This window comes from Symsagittifera roscoffensis, chromosome 10 (assembly GCF_963678635.1).
Source record: "Symsagittifera roscoffensis chromosome 10, txSymRosc1.1, whole genome shotgun sequence".
NCBI classification, from domain to species: domain Eukaryota; kingdom Metazoa; phylum Xenacoelomorpha; order Acoela; family Convolutidae; genus Symsagittifera; species Symsagittifera roscoffensis.
Window position 1 is genome coordinate 8,123,401 of NC_087071.1, and position 17,417 is coordinate 8,140,817.

General features: G+C 35.0%; 1 protein-coding gene across 1 annotated transcript in view; it reads left to right on the top strand.

The window, feature by feature from the left end:
- The first annotated feature begins 233 nt into the window (after positions 1–233).
- Positions 234–17,417, top strand: part of LOC134854964 (tryptophan 5-hydroxylase 1-like) — a 37,661-nt gene continuing 20,477 nt past the window's right edge. The window contains exons 1-6 of the mRNA XM_063871343.1: positions 234–241; positions 466–611; positions 2,608–2,743; positions 2,992–3,118; positions 4,118–4,213; positions 9,075–9,208. Of these exons, the coding sequence (XP_063727413.1) occupies positions 234–241; positions 466–611; positions 2,608–2,743; positions 2,992–3,118; positions 4,118–4,213; positions 9,075–9,208 (647 nt within the window). The remainder of the gene's footprint in view (positions 242–465; positions 612–2,607; positions 2,744–2,991; positions 3,119–4,117; positions 4,214–9,074; positions 9,209–17,417) is intronic.

Below are 17,417 nucleotides of genomic sequence, written 5' to 3' on the forward strand. Positions count from 1 at the left end.
ATACTTCTCACAATTTCATAGTACGAAAAAAATGCTTATCATACAATTTCAATTGATGGAAAATTTGCTTATTTGCTATTTTCATACACTTACCCTGGCTCTATGAAATTGTATGAAAGAGTATGATAAGTATATTTTTTCAAACATAAAAATTGTATGATAATCATTTTTTGTCAACCCCGGAGTCGACAATCGTAATAAGGGACAATTCGTCACAAGCGACAATTCGTACAATGCATTGGTAAGTAGAATACGCTTGCTCCGCGTCGCTCCGCTTCGCTTACATCCGGCACGAGAGGAATATTGCGCGTGAATCAGTGTTCCCCGCTTAAATTACTGTTACGAATTGTCACTTGTTACGAATTGTCGCTTGTTACGAATTGTCGCCTCACGTTTTTCTAGGCCAAATGTGTTTAGCAAGTCGATTAAAAAGCCGATAGTAAATCAGTCCGAATGTGCATTTAGGGCGACAGTGTACAGTGAGTTGAAGAGTCTGTACGTGCAACATGCGTGCAGGGAGTACCTGGTGAATCTTCCCCTTTTGGAACTGTACTGTGGCTATGGGGATGCAAAAGTGCCCCAGTTGAACACTGTCAACAATTTCCTAATGGGTGAGGAAAATGGGCTCTTTACCAAACCCCAATCCCCTTCTACGTTCCATTTTGAGGATTGGAAAAAAATATTGAACGTTTTCATAATGCAATGAAATTTTGCACTGTGTTTTCCATACTTGTTTGCTCCTCAAACTTTAAATTGTAATATTACGCATTTCGCTATAAGAATATCATTACGCAGCCAAACTGTGCAATTTGTGAACTGAAAGCGGATTCGGCGACGGGAAACAGTTCAAAAACAGAATTTTTCCAGAATCTGCAGCATTGCTGTTTCACTTTGGTCTTCTTTGCTGTTTTGGGTTTCACGGACAAATAGTTGAATCATTGTATTGTTCAATTTGCTCCAAAAACAGACAATTCGCAACAAAAATTCCGGAGCCCGGAACAGTTCGTGAAATCCATAAACATATAATAATAATTTTGTTTCTTAAACTTAAGCTGTCGACGAATCCGCAACTGTACGTGGAATCCGCAACTTGTAAGCGGAATCTGCAAATTGTAAACGGATTCCGCAAATTGCAAGCGGATTTCACAAACTGTAAGAGGAACCCGCTCTATTTTTAGGAATCCACATACATTTGCGGAAACCGGATTTCGCGCGTTGCGCAGAAATTTCGCGCGTTGCGCAGACTGCATTAAAACTAACAGGCCGACAAAAACTAGATTACGGTTTTTTGTACGCGGAGTCCACAGAAATTTCGTATGTGGAATCCAATTACATTTTGGAACATATTTAAAGACTTGTTTCTGGAACCCAGGAACAAACAGAAAAAGAGTTTGGTGCCTATCCACTGCACAGTTTGGGCTCATAATGATGTACACAATCATAAAAACAGAAAATTTGAAACGTGGGGGCTAAGGTGAAAAAAGCTGCTAGAGTAAACTGGTCTTAACACATTTGCCCTCTCTTATTTTGAATGACAAGGCGTTCACTCTGTGAGCGTCAGATCGTGTAATCAATCCCCTGCCATGGCAACGATAGTGTGCGAAGAGGAGCTCTCACTTGACCTCTAGCTTCAGGTCTACCACAGCCGGACCGTTTTCGGATGCAATATTCGTACCGTGAAAGTTCTAGACGCAAGAAAAAACGTTCTTGAGCTGCAAAAAAGAGCTTCGCTCAGCAAAAAAAAAAATTCTAGAATGTGGGGCAATGATAGAAACGTATTATGCGTAGACAAGCTGGACACTTTTTCATAGATCTTCTGCGAATCACAGAAACAACAACTATTATTATTATTCATTGGCCCTATAGAAATAGGGGGAGAAATGAGTGATTGGCAAAATCTGACTCTGTCTCTTCTGGGTAAAATAGATGAGCTCTTTTCCACTAGCCCATCATGTCAAATTTCTATTGTTTTGCAATTTAAATGCAAAATAAGAAAATTCCCCGATGTTACCATGAAATGAACTGAAGACATGAATCGATATGCAACTGTTTTTTCAGTTATTCTTTCAAGACTTAACATTTAAATTTTTTTCCCTAGTGAACAGTAGTGGATTTAGGAGCAGGGGCGTCTGAGGGTCCCCCTCAGTAATAATTTGAAAGGGTCCCCTCAGTAATAATTTGAAAGGGTCCCCCTCAGTAATAAATTGAGATAACCTTTTTTAGGCATAATTGAACCCAAATTCTTAGGCCTAATCGAACTTTTGGCGCCAATATATACCAAATTTGAGGCGCACGGGAAGCGCGCGTCAAAAACTTGATTGTTTTTCAAAAAATTACCTGTGGCGCAAACAATTTGGCTGAAATAAGGTCTTTTAGGGCTTTGGGAAAGCTCAGAAAATCATTTCGGTCGACCTAAGAAAAGTTTGACAAATTTTTCGATTTTTTTTTGAAAATCCGCCCCTCTCTTGAGAAACTTTTAGATCCACCCCTTGGTGTGAATATTACTTTTTTTCCTTCTCAAAAACAAGATGATATGTTATAGATCTCATCAACTGATTGACCACCCAAGAAATACCATATTATTTTGTTAATTTTTTTTGGTTGTAGAGAAAACTGGCTTCTCCCTCAGACCTGTTGCCGGGTATCTCTCTTCCAGAGATTTCCTCTCTGCCCTGGCATTCCGCGTGTTCTGCTGCACTCAATATATTAGACATGCCAGCGACCCATTCTACACTCCAGAACCGTGAGATTTTTGTTGATAAAAAAAGTTAACGAATTTGAGAATTTGATCTATTTAAATTTTTTGGTAGTTTTCGAAAACGATATATTATTTCCTAAGAGTTCATCTTGGTCCAGAAAAGGCGCAAAAGATAGTTCGTAGTTCAATTTTCATATAAAGTTAATCACGTATTGGGAAAAAATAGGTATAAAAGTACATTATTAATGACATAACCTTTTTGAATTCAATATACTTCAATTTTTCAATTTTAGAGACTGTTGTCACGAGCTGCTTGGTCACGTGCCCATGTTGGCAGACAGAACTTTCTGCGACTTCAGCCAGGAGATCGGACTGGCCAGTTTGGGGGCATCAGATCCAGATGTTGAGAAACTGTCTAAGGTACACTTTAAATTTTCGAAGGTTCTCTTCTCTAGTCAAACCTCTAATTATTATAAATCTATCGACTATTTATTTTATAACTTATGTTTTTGAGTGTTAAACAGGAGTCAATGTGTTTTTATTTAAAAAGTTTCCGAAGATCATGAGATCAAAAACCTTTAAAAGTTGAAACTTCGCAGAAATTGCTGCCTACGTTGGGTTTTTTTTTTGGCAGTCCACTTGAACTCAGAAAATGCATTTGGTAAATCTTAGAAAATCCGTATGTTTCTGAATAAAATTCGATTCACAAGTTTCAAAGTACTTAAAAGTTTTCATTTTGTTATACGATCTTTGATCACTCTCAATTTTTTCTCCACTATTTCTCTTTTTTTTCAATTTGGCAGTTTAACATTTTATTTAACTGTTTCTTTTTTACCATCGCCATAGTAAAAAATTACCATTCGTTAAAAAATTACCATCGCCATAGTAAAAAGTTAACAAACGGGGGTGGGGGGTTTGTGAGTGGTGGTGGGGGGTTTTGGAGTGGTGGTGGGGGTTCGAGACCTGGGAGTATGTGGGGGGGGGGGGGGGGGGGGGGGTTTGTAGATGAGGTGGCGGTGGTAGGGTATGTAGCGGGGGGACAAACTTTTTTAAAGTTTTTTAGGGATGGACATGTTTGTTCGGGTCTTAAATTTTCAGAACGTTGATTTTTTAACAACTTGGTGTCATTTTAATGAAACTGTGCAAAATTCTCATCCAAATTTTTCAAGAGTAAGTGGCCTAAAAAGTCGAAGATTTTGTCAAAATAATGAATTGTAATGGATTTTTAAATATTAAAAATAATCGATCATAATCCCCTAAAAAATCAATATTCATGGCTGGATGGATCATTAAAATCGATTATAGTTTTTTGCCGTTATAATCCATTATAATACATCAGTTCCCATGAAACTCCAGTGCGTGAAAGATCTTGAAAGGTATTCTGACACTTTTTGGGATGTTTTTATTGTTTATTTTTAGCTATACTTCTTCACCGTGGAATTTGGTCTGTGCCGACAAGATGGTCAGGTGAAGATCTACGGGGCAGGACTGCTATCTTCAGTCGGAGAACTCAAGGTCAGCTAGGTCCATAGCGTAACAACCGGTGATATAGTGCATTTCGAATCCCATCTCTTTTTAAAACAAAACACTAAGTAGGTCTACCCGATGATTACTTAAGTTTAAGTTTAAACTAGAGCTTACTTAATCATGATGAGCCCAATAAAATTCTTTTGAATACTTGAGTTCCATTAAAACCAAAGATAAAGAAACAACACTTAAGAAAAAATAGTTGTACTTACTTTTTAATGACCAAATAAACAATTTAGGTTAGTGACACACGAGGAAAACTCACTACGAGGCCAAACTATGATCTGGATAGTCGCACAGTTTTGTGTATGTATGTTCCTGGATTGCAGTGAAAAATCTTTAAATATATTTGAAATTTTATGTCGGTTCCAAGTTTCCGTGAAGCTGACGTAACAATACCTGAGGAGTATTTTTTGTCGGCGCATTAGTTTTTATTACGGATTCAGTATTGAGCGAGTATAAGTATTTGCTCCGGATTCCGCAAAAGTAAGCGGATTTCGCAAATATAAGTGGATTCCTCTTACAATTTGCGGATCCCGCTTGAAGTTTGCAGAATCCGCTTCCAAATTGCGGATTTTGCTTGCAATTTGCGGTTTACATTTACAGTTGTGGATTCCACGTCAGCTTAAATTTAATGAACATATAGTTTTATTTGTTTACGGATTCCAGAAATTGTCCCAGATTGCGCAAATTTTGTTGCGGACTCCACAAAGTTGCCTGTTTTAGAGCATTTTTGAGCAATACAGTGTTCTAGCTATTTGTACGTGGAATCCAAAACAGCACAAAACAATAAAGAAAAACAGAAATTTTGCGTAACAATTCTGTTATTGGTTTGTTGCGGAATTTGCTTCCAATTCATAAAATTCCCAGTTTGCAATTCGAAGATAAAAGCTCGAAAATTCACTACGTTTTATGCAGTTTAAGAAGCGATGAATTGATTGAGACTTTTCTTTCTCTCGCCCTTTTGGCACGGTACTAGCCACTCACGCTCATTACACTACTAGGTTACATAGCACGCCCGGTTGACCTCCATACATCGCAAATGTTTTTCGTTCAATTCGATAAATGAAGTTATGGAGAAAATGCTTGGATTGTGTAATAAAATGTAAATAAACATTTTCCGTAAATGTTTCTGATCAGTTAAGTTTTCAAAATCTCAAATTAATCCCGAAAATGGCAGACAGAGCAATTAGTGTTACATAATTTTATTAAAATTTGATAGCCACGAAGTTTGAATTTTTGTCGGAAACAAAAGTTTTTCATACAATTCCAATATATGGAAATTATTTGATAAGCAATTTTATCACGAAAACGAAAAATTAATCTCTGGTAGTCTCGAAACAGCCCCCAAAAGTTTTTGTTTTCTTTCCAACTTCAAAACAAATTTTTTACCAAAACAAACATTTTCAGAAAAAGTTGTGCTTCGCAATTTTTACTTTTTTTTGTGTGCTTTTAGTAGTTCTAGATACACGGTTGTTCGACTTTTTTTTCTTTTTGCTGAATAATTTTTCTCAAAAAACTTCAAAATTACTATTTTTTTCCAATGCTTAATTATGTTTGCCTTGATCGAAGCATGAATAATCGAAATTTTGAATTTAACAATTTTAACCTTTGAAATTTTTTTGCCAAACTTTCATAGGTTGTTGTTTTCGTTATATCATTTGTGTAAGACCACGCTAAGTTCGCTTGGCATTATTAATGCAAGACCGTCCAATCTTTGCTAACTCTAGCTTTCAGTAAACCAAGAGTTTTGTCACTTCTGTTTGGTTAAGATCACAACACAAAAATTTTAACGAAACAAATTAGAAAAAAAATCTTCTTTTATGGAGATTTGCTTGTCATAAAGTATCAAATATGAAATAACGCTTATCCTAGAGATTTCGTACGTTCAACTACGAAATTAAACGATAAGGGTTTTTTGTCAACATGGGATTCGGTTGCAACAGACAAGTAAACAAGAGTAAACAGCCAAGTCAAAAGTAGACAGTTTTTGGTTTTTTTCATAAAGCCTCAAGAGTTATGTTAAAAATCTCGGATTTTTTAAACAAATTTCAAAAACCAATTCAAATTGAATAATTTTGATTAAAAAACATAAAATAACTTGCAAGTTTTGACTGACTTTCTCCAAATTGTTCTCACATCTGTTTTCAGCTAACCATTACAGTGCCAAAGTGTGCACTGAATAGGCTTACAATTACTTGTGTGTTGGTTGTTGAAATTCTGAGACCAGTATTTGAAAATGTTTAAACAGTTTTTGAATAATCAAAGAAAACGAAAGAACAAAAAAAGAACAAAGAACTTGCAAGTTTTGACTGACTTTCTCCAAATTGTTCTCACATCTGTTTTCAGCTAACCATTACAGTGCCAAAGTGTGCACTGAATAGGCTTACAATTACTTGTGTGTTGGTTGTTGAAATTCTGAGACCAGTATTTGAAAATGTTTAAACAGTTTTTGAATAATCAAAGAAAACGAAAGAACAAAAAAAGAACAAAGAACGCTTCCTTGATGCGGAATCAGCTCACAATTCAAAAAATGATTTTCTTGACACTTTTTTTAACATTTCTATCCAAATGAACTAGATAAGGAGACTAAAGCTGAAAATCCAAAATGCATTTGTCTCAAACTGAATAGACACTAGATAATAAAATTAGCTAAACGATCTCTTAATTTTTCCAGAGGCATTATAATGGATCAAAAACGATTTAGTTTTCGGGCCATCATTTGAGATTTTTCGTAAAAAGTTTACGAAAATTTACAGTTTTCCTCACCTTGTGTCTAAGTTGATTAAAATGCGTTCAAATTACCAACAAAACCAGCTAAATCAGATTGTACAAGTTTGATTTGCCCTTACTAGGAATGCCATTACTTCTAACCAATCACGCTAAGAATGCCATTTTTTGAGTCTCATATATTTTGCCTATTTTCCCACATGTCTTCCAGTTTTCATGGTTTGTTTCGGATAATACAAATCACGGCGGAAAAGTCTGTAATGTGATGCCCGTACTCGATGACCTGCCAATAGTCTTTGAAACTACTGATTTTGGGCGGCAAAGAGTCCTGGGTCAAAAATGCAAACATGATAGCTGGCAAAATAACACCGAAGAGCCCGGATTGATCTAAATGCTTGTCAAACAATTTTCATATTTGGAGAAATATTTATCATACAGTTTTGTATAATTTCAGACTTACAGAAAATTGTTCGAAAAAAAAAATTAATGAAAATTAAATGACAAGTTTTTTTTTAAATCAAGAAATTTTTATTTTTCGAGTTTTGCTCATGTTTCTGTGTTTTGTTCGGAAGAACGATCACCAGGGATTTCACAAAAGAAACTTTCTTGGTTGAAAGGAAGAAATATCACAGATTTTCTGCACTTGAGTAATACTGAATTTGATATTAATTTGTAGATTTCTCAGAACTATGAAAAAACCTCAAGTTTTTGTATATGACTTGAAATGTTTCAGCAAAAAATTACTTAGTCAAAACTCTCGGCCTGCTCTTTTGAGAAATAGAAGGATACCTTATTCATCAAAAACATCAAAAGTTTCACGTTTGAATTAGCAAAAAAATCTTAGTAATTTTTTTGGTTTACAAAACTAGGCCTGGTTTAAGTTCAAGACAAAAATAATAAATTTCTGCCTGCATTTTTTTCGAAGAGATCTTACGTGAGCATAAAAATGATACTGCGACTAAAAAGGTTAAAAGTTTTCCTCTTGAAAAAGAGTTTTCAGCAATGGAAAATGGCCTTCATTTTGCTGCTAAGTGAAAAATGCTTAGCATACAAATTTCATATATGGAAACTGTAATATAAACTTTTTTCTATGCACTCCGTGTATGTAATTGTACAACAAGAATTTTTTCTAGAATGGAACTGTATGAGAAACATTTTTGTCTATGGATGTCAACCTGGTAAGCTCTGACAAACCGATAAACCAAATTTTTTTGGAATTGCAATTTTTCTCTCTTATGACATAATTGGTGAGCAACGACAGTAAACTGCAATCTAAATTGTTCTGACTGTTTAGATTGATTTTTCTTAACACAGCAAAAAAAAATTAGATTTTTTTTGGATTTGGAATCATAGTGAAAGACATTTAAAATCACACTACACTTAAGACAATTTTAACTCGATAAAACTAGGCTGAAAAACCAAAAATATGTAATGGTTTTTACCATCACTTCAGAAATTAACACAGATCATTCTGAATTATAACTGCGAAAAAGAAACATGTTTTCAAATTACATTACATCAAATTACATTTGACGTTCTGATCGTCAAATTTTCAAGTTACTTTAGGTTCACGTCACATTATTTCGGTCGAGGTTAAATCATTCAGACTGTTTCAAGTTTTCAAAAAAATTCAAATCATTTGTTTCCAAACAAATTTTTTCAGCTTAGAGAAACATTAACTATTCGACCCTCTCGGAGCTTTGTTTATATTATTGGTTCTCGCTTCACATCTTTAAATATGGTTATAAGTAGTTTTTTTAACTAGTCCCATTCCTCAACAGTCTTATAATACAATTGTTAGAGTACAATTATTAGACTATGAATAGGACCAGTTTTGGTTTAAGGAAATTGCACAAACCTATTCGGCCAAAACTGTATAGGGCGACAAACAGACGTTGTCGCCTTATACAAATGTTGTTTCTATCAATTATCTCAATTAGGCAAAAATTTGATTTCGTTTAACTTTTGGTTCAAAGCCTCGATTCTGTATGCTGTTCTGTTTAGCGACTCAGATCGATAGTCGACTTTTTTCAAACAAAAGTTTTTAGATAAGAAAAACGGAAAACTCGCACTTTGTCCAAATCTTGGTTCATTTTTGGTCTTTTTTCTGTTTGTTCAGCACTCGATGGAGGACGTGACTAAACAGAAGGACTTTTCTCTGGAGGGGATTCTGGACATGAACTGTAACATCACTTCATTCCAAGACAACTACTTCATTAACTCCTCATTTACACACGCCAAACAGCAAGTCAGGTCAGCACAAAAGAGGTTGGGGGGGGGGGGGTCTGTCATTCTAAAAAAAAGTTTTCGAAAAGTTTGGCTCGTTCAGAAACCTGCAGGGCTGGTCTGATTTGATAGTTCATTTTTTTTTTCAAATAATCATCCATAACGATTATTTTTCTTAAAAACAAAAACTCGCTTTCAATTTGTTTTTAGAGACTTCAAAACATATTTGGGCCAATTTGTTTTCTTTACTCAATTCCCAATAATCAAGTTTCACTGTACAAGACTGGGGTGATTCATTTAACTCGCGGTCATCAAATTTCATAATTTCAGCATCACATCACAATCTCCCCTTTTTTGTGAATTTTTTAATTTGCACATACACTAATCACTATCTTTGAAACATTTCTGGCTGTTAACTTTAAGTTTGGGCCGTGGTTTTGCACAGGGGCAGATCTAGGTTTTTCTCGAAACGATGGGCGGGTTTTTGAAACTTTTTAGATGTTTTTGTCGTTTTTTTTTTCAACCAGTTCAACCAATTTGACTTTCGAAGCGGCCCCAGAGCACTCTGAAAACCCTATTCTACCCAAATTTTTGTGCCGCAGGCAGATTTAAAAAACACAGGTCAAAAAGGTCAATTTTGTTTTTTTTTAGAAAATTTTGACACCTTCAATTAGTATATATTATGGTGTGTATAGCGGCCACAAATGAATGTCAAAAAATGATATCAAAACAAAGGGACCATTTGTGGGTGGAGTCCCGACCGCTAAATCCGCTTTACATGGTTTTACATGTTACGTTCTGTTTGTCACGTTTTGATCCAAATACGTAATGTTTCGACTAGGTTTTACCCAAACAAACTTTTTTTCGAGGCAGTTTAACCTAACTATTTCAGCATGTTGACATTCAAAGTGACTCCAAACAATTTTAGAACAAAAAGTTTTCCTCTCTGATATAGTATTTGTTCGCACCAAAGGCACCTTTAGAAAAATTGAGTTTCGGCCAATTGAATATAGAATTGAAAAACAAAACTAAAAGGGAAACCTTTAGGTGGCCAAGGAGAAGAATACTTGAGGAAAACAATCTTAAATCCACGATTGAAATTAAGGCTACCAAAACAATATTCCGATGAATTAAAATTGAAAGGATAGCTTTTCAGTTCATGTTTTGAACAAAAAAGTCTTTCGATGATTTACAATTGAAAGGGTGTTTCAATTCATGATGTCATCAGAGGACTTTCGCTAGTGTCCTTGAAAAATCTCAATTGTTTTTTTTATGATCTATAGAAATTGCCCTGCAAAAAAAACAAGAATGTAACTAATACTTTTGAGTTGGAGGGCTTTGACAGCTTTTAAACGACTTTTTTCCCGCTTGAAGTCCCACTGTTAATTATCGCTTTTTCTAAATTATCCCGTTGATTGCTATTTTCTGGCGCTAATTCATGTATAACTCAAAGATTTTTGCATAGCTAAAACTGCAATATTTCAGAGCTATTTCAGTAATAATTCCGTAGAGAATCATCGCTTAAACTTAAAAAATTTTATTTCATTCTTGTAGCTTTCATGTGAGAGCTTTAGTTGATAAGCCTTTTAACTTATCGTTGAGATTTTTTAAGGAATGGTGGCGCAGAGGTTGCACAAATGTCTTCAAAGCTGATTGTTGCGGAAAACAACTCTTGTTAGAGCACTATTTTTGCTCATTTTAGCAGGTCTTTTATCAATGTTTCATCGCTAAAAATAAGCCAAATTAGCCAAAAGTAAGCCAGATTATTTATTGATGTAATTTGCTATTCATAAACATCGATTCAATAAATCATCGATGGCGATCATTTTTTCCTTTTTTTATGGCTAAGTTTCAAGGTGAGCTCAACCCGGGTTGTCTATTGTAAAAAATATGACTATTACCCCAAAACATAAAAAAAGTTTTGAAAATTGACAGATAGATAACTTGTTAATAATTTTCAAGACTAATTTTGACCAGATTTGAAAACTGTCCTTCAATTAGTCAAGAGAATTTTTTAGTTGTAAAATAAATGATTGATCATCGTTTCGCAGGAACTTTTCTTCTTGTTACCAAATTTGAAGAAAGTCATACTCTTTGCCAATAGACATAAAAATATTCGTTAAAGCTGTAAAAGACCTCATTTTCAAAAATTGTCTGAAACTAACATTTTGTGCAGAAAGTTTCTTATGGAGGAGATAAAACGGCCGAGTTTTACAAATGAACTGGAAAAAACTTCTGATTGATTGATTAAATGAACAAGCGCTTTCATTTGTCATTTTCATTGCAGGATTTTGCTTACTAGTGTCTTCTACTTTTTCATTTTATTTCTTTTTTTTTTCACTAGTTTTTGACGTATGTCAAATAATTAATGTGCACTGGGCTATAACAAACATGTTCAAATCAGAGGTAGCTTAGTTTCAAATCTTCAAACAATGTTGGTACAATCAGTTAGTTTTCCAGTCAAAAGAAAACAAACTATTCATACTCGAACAAACTACAACAGCAAAAAAATGTCATAATAAAAATCTATGCAAGTTAACTGATGTCCATTGAGCGCGCTTCAAGAAATCTTTGCTCAAAACAATCATGCTTCGGTCTTCGATATGATGAACGAATTCCACTAATACATATGATTGAGGATCTGACAAGTGCAAATTCAAGACGACATCGAATCTTTCAAAGCCCTTGACTATATGAAGTTATTTCTTTCTTCTCACTGATCATCAAAGCAAGTCTTTTGTAAAAGGAGGTAGCAAGTTTGCCCATGCCACCCGTGCAAGAAAGAACAAGAGGTGTGAATGAACTATGTTCAACATCTCTGATACGCTGCTCAATGCATCTCTTTTTTCCACTTCGTGCTTACTCTACACACTTCGTAGAATACCAGAACTTGGTTTGGAGCCAGAATTGAACCTTTTTACACCAATGAATGCCTTCTCAAATCTCTCTCCCAAGATTTCATAGGCTGAAATAGCAATAAAGCCTTTGTAGCCACTTCTCAGAGCCCAAAACTAGCCAGATAATTTTTTTCGAATGAGCTTTGACTTCAACATTAGGGCACCTTCAGTCGAAATTTCTGCTTTTATGTCTCCTCTCCCACTTCCTTATGCCGTATTGCTGAATAGCTGGGAAGCCTCCAGAAGGGTAAGACAAGCAAAGCTCAAGCGAGAAACTTTTTCCAAAAACACAGTGAGAAAGGACCCTTATCAGCGGCCAACTATATCGCAAGCACTTTGCATCCTGAAACAAAAAATTGTAACAAATCAGCAGACACTTCATTTCGACGAGCAGAAACACGATTTTTTTGTTACATTTCTGTCATTCTCTCTGCAACTAATTAAAATATAGGGTTAAAGTTTTAGCAAAGCTTGATAAATTTAATTGGAAGCTTCTTAGCGGATCAAATACTGAGAAACTCTAATTTAAAGATCCAATTAGCCAACATATAGTAATTGATTTAACAGCTGCTCTTGCTCTGGAAACAAGCTCAAAAACAACCCAAGCTGTTTGAAAGTATGGACTCAATTTGTTTTGTAGGGAAGCTGACCATCTCATCTTCACATAGTCTCTAGACCACGGAAACATGGCATACAAAAGACTTCAAAGGTTTACTTGCTCCCTTGTAGAAAAATGGTCGTATCTGTTTTGGCGATACAGATGTTAAAAGTGTTGTGCGTTTATGATAGAAATTTGGAACACAATTAGAGACGATACAACTGCTTATGATATCCCTGTGCCTGAATCGAAGGTGTCAGCTAGAATTGTTCTTTTGCCGGCCTTTTTAGATTACCAGCGCTATAGGTCTCGTAAAAAAGTTAATATCTTTTGGACAAAGTAGTTTTTCGACAAAGCCGGACAAAGTAACCTTTGAAATCGTTTGTCTATCCTTTTTCCGCGTCCCAGAGATTAAGTGAAGATCCTCAGCTTCCCTAAAAACAACTTTGAGTCCGTACTTTCAAACTCTTTGAGTTGTTTGGAACAATTTTTCCAGAGCAAGAACTCTTCGGAATAGAGTTATATATTGTTTGGATATCTTAACACTTCAATTCATTATTTCTTAGTTTTTAATCTGCTAAGGTCCTCAAAATTAGTGTCATCTAGCATTCAGAAAGTTTTAACCCTGTATCTTAATTAGTTAGTGAGGAAACTACAGTTACGGGAAGAAAGTATTTTCTCTAACATGCTCGTTGAAATCATGTGTGTACTTGTTCGTTGTAGCCCAGTGTATTAAAATTGCATTAACTCTTGGCTATCGCAAGTTTTGGAGAGATGTTTTCTTGACAATATTGTCTTGACCTTAAAAATTTGCTTCTTTTACCGTTGGGTTCACGTCCGGGCTTTATTTTGGCCGCTCCAATTATCATCAGCATGTATGATGACCTTGTAAACTGCACATTGAAAAAAAAGTTTAAACTGATTTATTTTGCTGTTTGAAAGTTTTGCAAAAAAATAATCCGATGATATATTCTATTTTATGACCACGGAGCGACTATTTTTCAGACTACGAAGCGATTCATTTCCAAATTATCGAGGCTAAAGCTTCATACCATTTGCTGATTTTATCTGTGGCTAGAAAAAACTGAATAGACAATGAGTTTTCGTCATGGAGTAAACATCGGTGCGACTTTGAACGTCTGGAAGGAAATGGAAATGAGGTCATCTAATTTTGTAGAGGACTCAACAGTAATACGTTTGCGAATGGCGTTTTTGTTACAAACTGCTTAGTTTTTAGATCATGCGACACAATCTGGAATGATTAAATTTAGAATGTAAATATTGCCAACCGCCAATTCTGGTCAACATCTGTTCAGATGTCAAAAATACCGCAACAGTCGTCATATCAATACATGAACGTTACCATGATTGCAACACAGCTGCTGTTTGCAGGGCAAACTGTATAGTTTAACTTTCGCTGGCGACACAAATCACTCTTTGTTCACATTCTGATACATAGTCCAATATTTGGCATCATTTAGCTTCTTTTTTGAGCCTAAATCATTCTACACTTTTTACTTTTAAGATCAAGTTGCTCTACCCTTTCGAGGAAAATTTTGCTGAGAGTAGCCATTTCTTTAGGTAAACGTTAGGTGTTTTTGGTTATATAATTCTAAATGATAAAAATTTGAATTTTTACAAAACTTGTTGTTATAAATTCTTAAAGGATGAAAATTGAATTTAACAACATTACGAGGCCAAATTGTGAATTTTGTAAATTTTGAGCAGATTCTGCAGCATTGTATTTTTATTTGATCCACATTTTGAAGAAGTTTCTTTGCTGTGTTAGATTCCACAAATAAATAGCTGTAGACACTGTACCGCTCAAAATCGCACCAAAAATAGGCGACTTTGCGGAATCCGCAACAGTATTTGTGGAACCCGGAACAGTTTGTGGAATCCACAATCAAATTATAAAAAATACGTATAGTAAAATGAGCTGTTGAGAAATCAGCAACGGTAAGCGGAATCGATAAATCGTAAGCGGAATCCATTTAGATTTTACGGTATCCAGTTACATTTGCGGTTTCCGCTTACAACTTTATTTGCGAATTCCACTTACATTTGCGGAATACACTTATACTTTTCGGAATCCACTTACGTTTGCGTAATCCAGATCAACTAGCTTAATGCTATATTTGCTTGTTGCGGAATGTGCCGACAAAATTTACGTCAGAGAAACATGTGAGGCAATGATGCATTTTTGCATTTACAAAAATATCTCAAATTCAATGTATTTCCGACTGAAGGTAACATAACTATCTTCATAGACCATAAACTGGATTAAAGACCAAGAAAGGCATGATTAAACTACCTTTAATTGAAAACGGAAATACCAAACATTGTGAAAACAAGACCGTTTTTCCCAACACTTTAATATCAACTACAGAAGGATGTATTCAGCGTCTGTCCTTTTAAAAAGACCAAAACCAAATAATTCGCATCAATTCAATTTGGAATGTTTTAATCCGACGCTTACGCGTGTTATTAGAATGCAATATCTCGCACGTTGAGTTATCTAGCAACTTTCAAACCCCCATACAAAAAATGATCACAGGTGAAAATTTTTTCTACATTTGAGCTTTGAATAGCACTTTCTTTCGAAATGTATAAAATATTTCCGATAAAACTGCTTAGTCAAAAATTCGAAAAATTACTGATTAAAAAAATCGGCCTAAGCATACATATTCCGTTTTCTTCAAAATTAGGAACGTAATTGTGTAATATTCAATGTAGCGTTGAAAATTTACAAATCAAAGTTGAAATTTGATTTCGGCCTTTAAGAAAGTGACGGAAAATTTGGGCTCGGTGACTTTTCTTAGAGATGATTTGCAACTTTTTAATTGGGAATTTTTGACGCTTTTTTGACGCTCCGAAAAGTTTTGTTGTTGTGAGTGCAAACTTATAAAGATCCTTCACCTGTAAACAGTTTTCGAAAAATCATAGGGGTTCAAAGATTGCAAGTTTGCCACTTGGTAACAATTGCCGCGCGATTTATTTCACGCTTTTAACGCGTATGTGCAGACTAATTCCGGCTTATATATCTTCCAAATTAATTGGACACATTGCTTTTTGATTTATCTAATACTTTGCTATATGCCCAAATTGAAACTTTTTAAAAAACATCTTGTGGGGAGTTGGTTTTCAAAAAAGTCTCATGAAAATTAAATATTTTTGTATTTAAATTTTGTTAAGCGAACATAAATTCATGTTCAGGCTCCGCCCTGATACGAACGGTCTTGTTTGCTTAAATTAAGCTTTTCAACGAGTTTGTTGTTTCATTGCCAGTTTAAATCTTATGTAAACGTGATGAAACAATTTTGATCATCAAAGCTTGTATATATATATAGCGATACGATTATTCATTTTTTCACAAGTTAAACGTTTTTTATTTTCGCTCCATATGACTAGATGACACATACTGAGTGGATGACGCAATGAAAATCAGCACTGTAATTCCGCAAAACGGTATCAAAAACAACAGAGAATTCTTTTTTACAAACATCAATCTCAATTTAGTGAAAATGAGCGCTGAAATGTGGCAGTGTTTTTTGCGAATTTTTGATTTATTTAAACGATTTTTTTTCGAAGTAAATTGGAACATAAACACACAATCTGCCCAATCTCCATTCATTCATCCATAGATTTTAGGTGCATTCCCTAGCTCTTGTGCGCGCTAATCTCTAGAAATCGTAGAAAGATCGAATTTCAAACAATTGAATCAATGAGTTTAATCTCGGAAAAAAATGGAAATCCGTATTTTAAAAATTTTTCAAACGATTTTTATGATCCGTAACATCGGCCATAATCTTCTGAATAACTCAAAGCAAGCTTCCAAATGGCCAGTATTTGTCCTGAATTAGAGCGAAAAATGGTTAATAAAGGTGAAGTCGGGCTACAGCCCCTGGTTAACATTTCAAAAGGGTAGGATTTGAGGGGCTTCGAACCCACGCCAACGGTCAATTCTGTGTATAGTACGTTAGCTTTGCCCGCTCGGCCAACTGTTCTTACACCTCTCGAAAATTGTTTGGATCGTTCAGCCATTCGTTTGGTTACATAGTATCAAATCGAGGGGAGCCATATGTTTTTGTTTCATGTCCGATGAAATTCGCCGTCAATCTTTATTTGGCAAACCAAAACTGTTTCTGACAGTCCGAGAAGGAGAGAACCCGCACCAAAAAAACACATTGTGTGATCAAATCTAACCAGAATGTGCTGCATAAAAACACGTATTTATCCTGTTTTTCGAGAACAAGGCTGCGGCGCAGAATTTTTTTCAAAATAGAGTTTTAATCGTATGTTGTGAGAGTTCTTTTTATCATTTTGGTCGAAGTAAGAAAATCGTAAACAAAATTGTCATTTAAAAAACCATAGACTCCTACTCAAGAAACAAGTTAAATCTGCCCATACTATTAGTTGCTGTTGCTTGATGCTCTAATTTTTTGTGCGTTGTTTATACAAGAAAATATATCAAGGGTCTGAAAAAATGTTTTAACCAAGATAACGAATAGCCTGTTCATAACTTTGAAATTGTTTTGAATCAGAAATGCGCTGGTTTGGTTTTGTGTCGACTTCAATTTTGACTCTGCGTTGATAAATATCTTTACGTTAGACTTTAGAACCACGGGAAAATTTAGGGCGCAAAAAAAAAACAAAAAACAGCTTTGATACGCAAGAAACAGATTCGCTTCTTGGATTCGGGATGCCGGAGTATAAAAATAACCAAAAACGCTAACACAGG